The sequence below is a fragment of the Setaria viridis genome, chromosome 1 (assembly GCF_005286985.2).
Source record: "Setaria viridis chromosome 1, Setaria_viridis_v4.0, whole genome shotgun sequence".
Classification (NCBI taxonomy): Eukaryota; Viridiplantae; Streptophyta; class Magnoliopsida; order Poales; family Poaceae; genus Setaria; species Setaria viridis.
The window spans coordinates 37,415,317-37,423,841 of NC_048263.2; the positions used below are offsets into that span (position 1 = coordinate 37,415,317).

The following is an 8,525-nucleotide window of genomic DNA, read 5'->3' on the forward strand; positions in this document are numbered from 1 at the left end:
ATAGTGATCAAGGAGAGAAAAGAATAGATATAGGCGAGGACTAAGAGTTTAGCAATTGTAGAATAAGGTGAGGATAGTGACCAAGGGTCAAGTATCAAAAAACAAGTTATCAAGGAGAAAGTAAGTCAATAGACAAGGATTGAGGGTTTTACATTTGCAAAATAGGGAACTGCAAATGAAAATGGGTCAATAAGGAAAAGTGAGTAATTAAGAAGGAAAGGGGAAAGAAATGGTCATGGAGTGAGAGTATTCACCAAAGAGGTCAAGGATAAGGTAAGGGTACTTTTTATAATAAAATAGACCTTAGAGAACGACGAATGCTATCTAGGCTTACGTCCTACAGTCGATACAACTCTTATACCACTTCTGTCACACCCGGTTTTAAAACAAAACCAAGTGCTACCTATATGTATGCTAGGATCTAGTTTCATACGTATAGTGACATCATCACTGAATAACAGTAACAGTATCACGTAAAGGAATATATATTATGACTTACGAGTTTATCGGAGATATACAGCTTAATCCTGGAAACGGAGGCTCCAAACTTCACAGGCAATCGATTGGAGGCTGCGTACACCTAGAACTCAGCATCATCTTTAGAAAACTTCACACACCTTCCTCTTCTGAGCAGCAGTAAGTAAGGGTGAGTACACTTATGGTTGGTACTTAGCAAGGCCACAAGAAATAACTAGAATAATGATTTAAATCCATCTTCAAGTTTATTAATCATGTGAGGGTCTAGGCCGCTCTTGACCGTGAGCATGGCTGATATATCAGTTTTACACTCTGCAGAGGTTGTACACTTTCACCACAAGTCGGGTAAAAGTTCAGAAGAACTTTGGACCCAACCATGTTGTGCAAAAGTAAGCACTTATCACACTACCGAGGTGTGACTGCATAGGGACACTACGAGGCCTTTACAAAAATTCTCTAATAAGTGGTAACCCACTAAGGTTTCGGTGTCTGGAATGCATAAAACTCCGTAATAGGCATAGTATCTTAGCAAAGCCCACTTCCCAAGAGGACTGGACTATACAATGACTCAGACCCCCCTCTTGCCCTTTCGGTAATATTAACCCAAACTAGAGTCTCTAATTAATTAGGCAAGACCAGAGCCATATAGTTCTTGTAGTTGCATTATTTTCCTGGGTGGTTCTCCATATTCCAATTAATACATGGTATTCTTGTAAATAAGCATAGATAGAGGGATGGTTAGGGACACTTGACTTTGTCCAACGAAAAGTTGCTCTTACTGTTCTTCAGCTCTTGCTCTCTTGAAACTCTTAATCTTCAAATCTTTCGAACAATGATCCTTCTACCTGAAGCAATCACCGGCACAAATATACAAGCAAACAAATAAGTACAACTAAAAACAATACACCAAAACAAAAGAAAAGCTTTAAAAGAACGTACTAAAGGATAGAGCTCGGTTCTAGGATCACGTGAATGCAAGGAACTAAGGTTGAAAAGGTATAGCTATCTAGAGGTTTGGATTATAAAAGAAAAGGACAAGAGCTACATGCTTCATTTATTTTAGTTGAGAAAAATAATGTAAAGATATTTAAGAGAAATATCCTTAGTTAGAATTAGTCAAGTCATATTTACATATGAAAAGACGATGTAAAGCTTAGTCCAATTTTATTTATAAATATTTAAGTACAATTTTAAGAAAATTAAATATTTGATTTTAAAAGTAGCATGTAAAAGCATCTAAGCGTATAACTTTATGATTCAAGTTGAACTAACCAAATATAATTAAAAACACATTTATATTCATATTAGTCAATTTAACATTTAATTATGAAAACTCAAGATATAACCTACATAGCTTTTATTTATAAAATAAATTAAATAAACATTAATCAAATTAAGTTTAATTTATGATAAGCCGAGGTATATCTCTAATTAGATTTTAGTTGGAAGAGTTGTTTAAATAATCATTAACCAAATTTACATTAGTTATGAAAATACGAGGTTGAACTCTAATTAGATTTTAGTTAGAAAAGCAAGTACGTAAGTACTTAATCATATTAATATTTTGAACAAATTACAAAATAGAGAATATGATCAACATTGCTTCTAATACGTGATTTAAGTTAATATGAATCTAAGCAACAAGAACCGATAGAAACGTAGCTTAAACGTAGAATATATGAGCTAAACAAGGTTGCAAGGATCTAGTTGTGATTAACCCTAAACAACAGGGGCTAGCAAAGAAGAAACCTTAGAGTCAGTGAATAGTCACTGTGAATAGATGAGACCTCAGGGTTAGATCTGCAAAAGATGACGGCTAGGGTTCGGTTGCAGGGACCTAATAGATCTAGGGGGTTATCTGTGAAACATGCAAGACACAAGAAACAAGCTAAAGATTACATGATCTTTTAGGGGCCAAAACGCAAAAGCTCAGAGCTTTGGCTCCTATGGCCGACGGGCAGCTCTGGCGGCGAAATCGCCGGTGCTCCGGCAAGCTAGGGATGTGGCGGTGGGGAGCATTGGAGAGAGGAGGTGACGGCGAGCTCACGGGAGGCCTCACCAGCGGCAGAGGTGGAGAAGAACGGCCGGAATCGGCCGGCGGACGACCAACGACGGCGGCGGCTCGGTCTGCGATCTGCCTCGATTGGCGGCACTCCATGGCCGGATAGTGATGAGAGCTGGTTGCGGGTGTGCAACTCGGCGACGCGAAGCTCCTGGCGGTGGTCGTTTCCTCCTTCAGACGGCGGTGACGGCGAATCAAGCACGGAAGGCTGACGGTGGTGCTCGGCTCCGTCCGCTGGGATGGCGGCGGCGCTGGGCGAGGTGTGAGCGGGGGTAGCAGGGGAGGAGGCGTCACCCTTTATAGAGGTGCGAAGTAGGCCCCACGACTTAGCGCGCACGCCAAGGCCACCGTCGGCGGCATGCAGCTCGGGGAGAGCTGCCCCGGCCATGGGCTCATATAGGCTTTGGCGGGCTGAAGCGGGTCGGGATCGACCCGATAGATTAGGATTTCTTTTTTTCAGAAATGATTTCCTGTGAAAGAAAAATGTAGAAAAAATTCTAGATAATTCAGTTAAACCACGAAAAACACTCTGAAAACCCAAAATTCCAGGAAAAATCTCATAGATAATTTGGGACACGAGGAATCTAGATAAAATTCTTGGAGCTTATGAAAAAGATTATAGAGCCTTCTAATAAATAGATTTAACTCTAGAAAAAATGAGAATAATTGCTAAAAAAATCTAGAAAATTCTCAGAAGAACCTGGTCGTCGTCTAAACACATTTTTAAAACTTTTGCACTCATGAAACACCAAAATGCATCGGCATGAATGAAACTCACACACAGAAATAACACTATTTAATTTAGAAAAACAACCAATTGTTTTTCCTATACTACATTTCCTGTCAATGTTGGAATTTTTTTAAAATTATGAGAAAATCATTATTTAATTATTTTTTTAATCGCATCCTGAAATCCAGAATTTCAGGGTGTGACAGGCGGCGTCGGATCTGTGGTTGGAGGAGACACCTGAGTTTGGAGAAGGCGGCAGCTTGGGAGGCGGCAGCACTGAGGGGTTCCAAACGATGCACGAGAAGAAGGGGAACGGAAGAGGCAGAGGGTATCGGTGGAAAATGATCGGATTAATCTCGTACGTAGGGTGGCAGCCGCATTTTGGCGCCGCCCGAGGATGGAGGGCCTTGCGGTGAGGGAGGCTTCTCGCGGGACGCTACCGCGTGGCGACCGCGGCATGTTCGGCGAGATTTCTCGTGGTCCGCTGCCGCACCGCGCGGTGGTGGCCGCAGGGCCATGTTTGCTGGAGGCTTTGGTCCAACCGATTGGTTCATTGTGCAATCCATCGCCTATACTTTCGCATGCGAGTTGCGGTGAATTGGTGATCGAATCACCCCGGAAACGTCGGACTCAGCAAACCAAGCACGCCTGAGGTTCACGAGGCCACGGCGTCGCGACACTCGAGTCCAGATCGAGCCTGCAACCTCCAAATCTCCGACGCTGCAATAGGGTCCCGCGCCCACTTGGCATGCCGCATGCCCGCATGTCACAGGCGGCGCTCCCGGCTCCCCCTCACACGGACCGCGCTCCTCCCGATCCCATCCTGCCGGAGTGTGGTCCGCACCGTCCGTGTTCACAAAAATCGCTCACGCGCAGGTCTCCAACCAACCATCAACCACGGCGGGGATGCTATTCGGCCACCGGCCCACCACAATACTGCTGCTACAACAACCTGGCTGCTGCAGAAGAGCAGCTGCTGCGGTATTTGAGGGACGGCGACGTACAAACTTCATCTGCTGCACCGTGCATCGAGCATTCGAGCGTGATGGTGCTGCTCCTGACATGCGTTTCTGTTCTGGGAAATGGACGTAGATAGCCCATCCAGATTAGGAAGAAACTTTCAGTGACGCGCCTTTAGTGCAAACAGCCGAGGAAGCTAACATGAATACAGAATGGACGTAAATGCAGTCGAGGGGCAACGATCATGAGGAAACTAAGTAGCAAGCATATGGAAACCAAAGGTATAGGAGTGGCTAATATGTAATGCACTTAGGTAGGGCCATTCTTCAGAAAGATCTGAGGAATGTTCAATTTGTCAAAAACGAAGCAACCGAAACATAACATGAACATTGACTCGGTAACATTTCCAGAAAGATCTATCCTACAAACCCTATGGTACATGCTCGAAAAACCCCTTACATGATTTTTGCTAGGTGATTCAATAATTGTAATCGTTAAGACTTAAAAGCAGGAAGTATTGAAAAAATGCAACCAGTTCTCCTATCTGTATGTACCACTAAGTTCCAAATCTGTCTCTGGGCAAAACTGCTCAATAGATGACGCCGCATTTTAGTTCAAGTTATTATTCTGGCTTCGATGCGAGCAGCCTCAAGCCTTCCCCTTCTATACAGTGCATACCCTTGTCAACATAGTTGCTTCGGTCAAAGTTGGTCACAGCATTTTTGCCACGTATCTCGATGGCAGCAATATCATAAGCCTCCGCAGCTTCTTCCTCAGTTTCTGATTGAAAACATAAGAAAAATCATCAGTATTCTCAATCCAGTTACTTTTCAAAAGCATGGGTATGCCAAAATTATTGTGCAGCGTACTGAATGTTCCCAGGTATATGTCTCTAGTTCCAGCAACCAGTCCTATGCGTGCTTGCCATCTCCCGTCTTTCTGCCTTCTGTTATATGACAAAAGACTTCAGCTTATTTCCATCGATTTTACAGACGAACAAAAAGATAAATTCTTTGAACTTGGAGCAAGCTGAATAAAAGAAAAGGAGAGGTAACCTTGTCACTCCTCTATAAATAGAAGCCCCTCTTGAAAAGCAGCTGCTCCTCCTGCAGGAAGAAACAATATTCTTGCGGTGGTCATTTATCTAAGCAATGATACAAATGGGTTATGGATAAGATTAATAACACACCTTCTCAAATATGTCACACATTCCTCTCGAGATAAGTCCCTTATATCCTCCAGTTCTTTTTCGTATTGTGAAATCTGGAATGATTCCAACACGTAAGGTCATGTCATTGATATGTATCACACTGAAAACAAAGCAAAAGCAGAACAACTTGCCGGAAAGTTTAGTCTTGTATTTTGACCCCAGTATTTAAGAGCTGCAACATCATAAGACCTAGCAGCTTTCTCCTCAGTATCATAACTTCCTGCAAGGTAGGAAATTTGGGGGGAATGATCAAACCATAAACACAAGAACTGGGAAGGGAAATGAACACGCAATAGTTACCTAGATAAACTGAAGCACCGTCACATGAGAACACCATTGCAAGAAACTGTTAGTAACATCCCGCCAAAAACTAAATACACTTGCTATAGAAATAAAATAATAGAAAAACTGTCCAGAAAAGCTTTAAATTCTAAAGATAGAAAAGAGTTGCTATGAGGTAGGCTAAGCCATAAGGAATTAACCACGAAATGGTCATGATCATTTAACCAAAAAAGAGAGAATGGTCCTAAAAAAATTATTTAGTGCGCAGGCAAAAGCTCTTTTTCTATGCCCTAAAGGAGGTTGGAATACAAAATTATATGTTAAATGAAAAGTACTGGCAGTACTGTGTGTAACGCTTTTTTCCTCATATCATATGAACGTAGGAATTTGATTGATCATGCAAGAAAGAAAGAATTTTTATAAAGGATTTGTTTACTTCTACTAAAGAATGATATCTGTTAAGAGTACATAGTTAGAAAACAAAAACACAGAGATACTAAAAGGGTGACAAATGTGAGATCAACTAGGTATAGCATACTATTCACCACAACTAAATGTATACCGAGCTACTTTTACTGGAGATTGCTGGTCTAATAATTGCTGCCCAAGTGCGCAATGCCAGCAATAGTAAGTTAAGAACCAGAATAGGGCACGGAAACATCTTAATGTGCACATGGGGAACTTGGACAGATGATAGTCATATGATGCAAAAAAAAAGGTACTTTGATTTTGATTCGATAGTGAAAGAAACATAGCATTTAAAGTATTCTACGGAAGAGCATAGTCCGTGCTAAGTGAAATTTGGCCTGGAGAGTGCTATACAAATTTGTGCTCTTCTGTGATTGTAAACAATCAAGTTATGTTCTGCCACTACCACAGAACATATTACTCATGATTATCGCATAATGAGAAGAAACTGAAAGAAATGCAGGAAATGTCAAGCCATATACGAAACCTATTTCCATTCCATGGCCATGTTTCTATATCTGGCAATGTTGTAAAATTAATATTAACTAACAAAAGTGGTAACAGTTCTGAGTATATAAAGAGTGGTTCTTGTTTAGATTAAACGTGTCACACTGTCCATTAGACAGTTAAACATAAATACATACCTTGTTTCCCTTTTCTTCTCCGTCCTTCTACTCTGCAAGAACTGTCCCACAGATGAGCTTCATATTTCCCACTCCATCTATGCCTGCACAAACATATGCTTCTTTAACAAGTCCATCCAAGTATGATTAGAGCAGAAAAAGGCACATTAGCAAAGCGGCAAAATCAATCACGTTATTTTGTTTCCTCTTAGCAATTTCAAATTAAATGGACACACACGCCAAGCTCACCTGGTCACTCCATGGAAACTCGATGATCGAGAGCCAGCAGGTCGCACTGCAGAAATTTCAGCAGAAGCACCAACAACACCCTTCTCTTCTCTAAACCCTGCCCCTGCCAACGGATTGATAGAATCACCGATTTCATCTGCAGGCTCATCCTTCTTGACAATAGTGAGGACCTGAGCTCTCTCATCCTCATCACCAAAATCAGCAAGCCCTTCATTTCCCACCACAGTAACCAGGGCAGCCTTCTCGGCAGGGTTCTCACAGCCTTCAGTTTCACTTTCATAGTCGACTTGCTCACACTTGGGCAACTTCTTCTGATCAGCACCACTGGATTGCTCTGGCTTCCCGGTTCTTGAATCCTTTGTTCCTGACACCTCTGCGCCATGCGTCTCACCATTCTCCTGAGTGCTCCTCGCCTCCACAGCAACTGGTGGTGGCACCGTATTCAGATTGATAGAGTGGCTCCTCTCTATCGCACCCTCATCCCCTGGTTCCCCCGCCGCCTTCTCCTTCTCCATTTGCTTCGCAAGATTAACCCCTGCCACCGATTCCTCCATCCAATACGGGAGATGGAAACAATTCCTAGAACCCTAACTATCTATCTATCTCCCTATTCACAAACCACCTGCAAGAAAGGAGATAGAAGCCATGGCAAACAAAAACTGCATATTTAGATCCGACGAACCATAAAAAAAACACGAGGTCACCTAAAATCTGATAAAATCGGAGAAACTAACAAAGCAGTGGAAAACAGTACCTTTGAGCCGCCGCCCGTACCCACGCCGAGATTGACGGGGAAGCCTCCGGACGACGATTGAACCCTAGCGGCGTGGGTATTTAACACCGGCGAGGCAACAAAACCGGAAATTTCACGGGGCAATCGGCCATCGACTATCGAGGCAGGGAATTAATAGGGGGGCGGGCGAATGACGCCGAATTGGGCAGGAAGCGACGAGCACCAGCGCGTGGAGAGAGGGGGGCGGCGGCTCGGCTTAGTGGAGAGTGATGCGGGAAACAACGAAAAATTTTCTCGGGCAAATCGAGAGGAGAGAGAGATGGAGGGAGAGGACGAAAAAATCGCAGGATAATTTCCCTCTTGCTCCGGCGGATTTACCTAATCGCCCGCGGCGGAGCACAATCTGGGATAGCTAAGCCCACCTGTGCAGGCTGCAGCACGCTGGCGCTACTGCTGAGGACGTCAGGGAATAGGTAATTAGGGCGCGTTTATTATTCGGTTTTATTGGGGTTAATCGGGTGATTGAGCGCGAGCTAATTGCGGGGGAACGTTTGCTTCGTGCGCGACGCCCCTCGTGATGCGTGCCAGCCTGGGTGGAGGGACGGGCGGCCGGCGGCCCCCCGCGCGACGGCGTGAGGACGTGGACGGCGCGGATGCCGTTTGTGGGTTGCGGGGTCGATCCGCGCCGTTTGGGGTCATGAACGGGGCTGACGGCGGGCGGACTGGAACGT

General features: G+C 43.8%; 1 protein-coding gene across 2 annotated transcripts; it reads right to left on the minus strand.

Moving 5' to 3' along the window:
* Positions 1–4,513: 4,513 nt before the first annotated feature.
* LOC117838031 (AP2-like ethylene-responsive transcription factor PLT1) lies at positions 4,514–8,270 on the minus strand. 2 transcript variants are annotated; one of them, XM_034717898.2, is made up of 9 exons: positions 7,816–8,270; positions 7,062–7,683; positions 6,834–6,916; positions 5,740–5,748; positions 5,571–5,659; positions 5,419–5,492; positions 5,285–5,335; positions 5,099–5,175; positions 4,514–5,009 (listed from the first exon to the last, which is right to left on the minus strand). In XM_034717898.2, the coding sequence occupies exons 2-9, from the start codon at positions 7,613–7,615 to the stop codon at positions 4,852–4,854; spliced, it is 1,095 nt and encodes a 364-aa protein (XP_034573789.1). In that variant the 5' UTR covers positions 7,616–7,683; positions 7,816–8,270; the 3' UTR covers positions 4,514–4,851. The 2 variants fall into 2 exon arrangements, with proteins under 2 accessions (XP_034573789.1, XP_072151329.1); XM_072295228.1 differs by lacking the exon at positions 5,740–5,748.
* Positions 8,271–8,525: the final 255 nt, after the last annotated feature.

Bases quoted from the DNA above. Each gene is read 5' to 3' on its own strand.
- LOC117838031 (XM_034717898.2), bottom strand. From the start codon at position 7,615: ATGGAGGAATCGGTGGCAGGGGTTAATCTTGCGAAGCAAATGGAGAAG. The intron at 5,493-5,570 runs GCAAGTTGTTCT...GAATCATTCCAG, and splicing joins ATACAAGACTAAACTTTCCG to ATTTCACAATACGAAAAAGA. The intron at 5,336-5,418 runs GTGTGTTATTAA...TTCTTCCTGCAG, and splicing joins TGTGTGACATATTTGAGAAG to GAGGAGCAGCTGCTTTTCAA.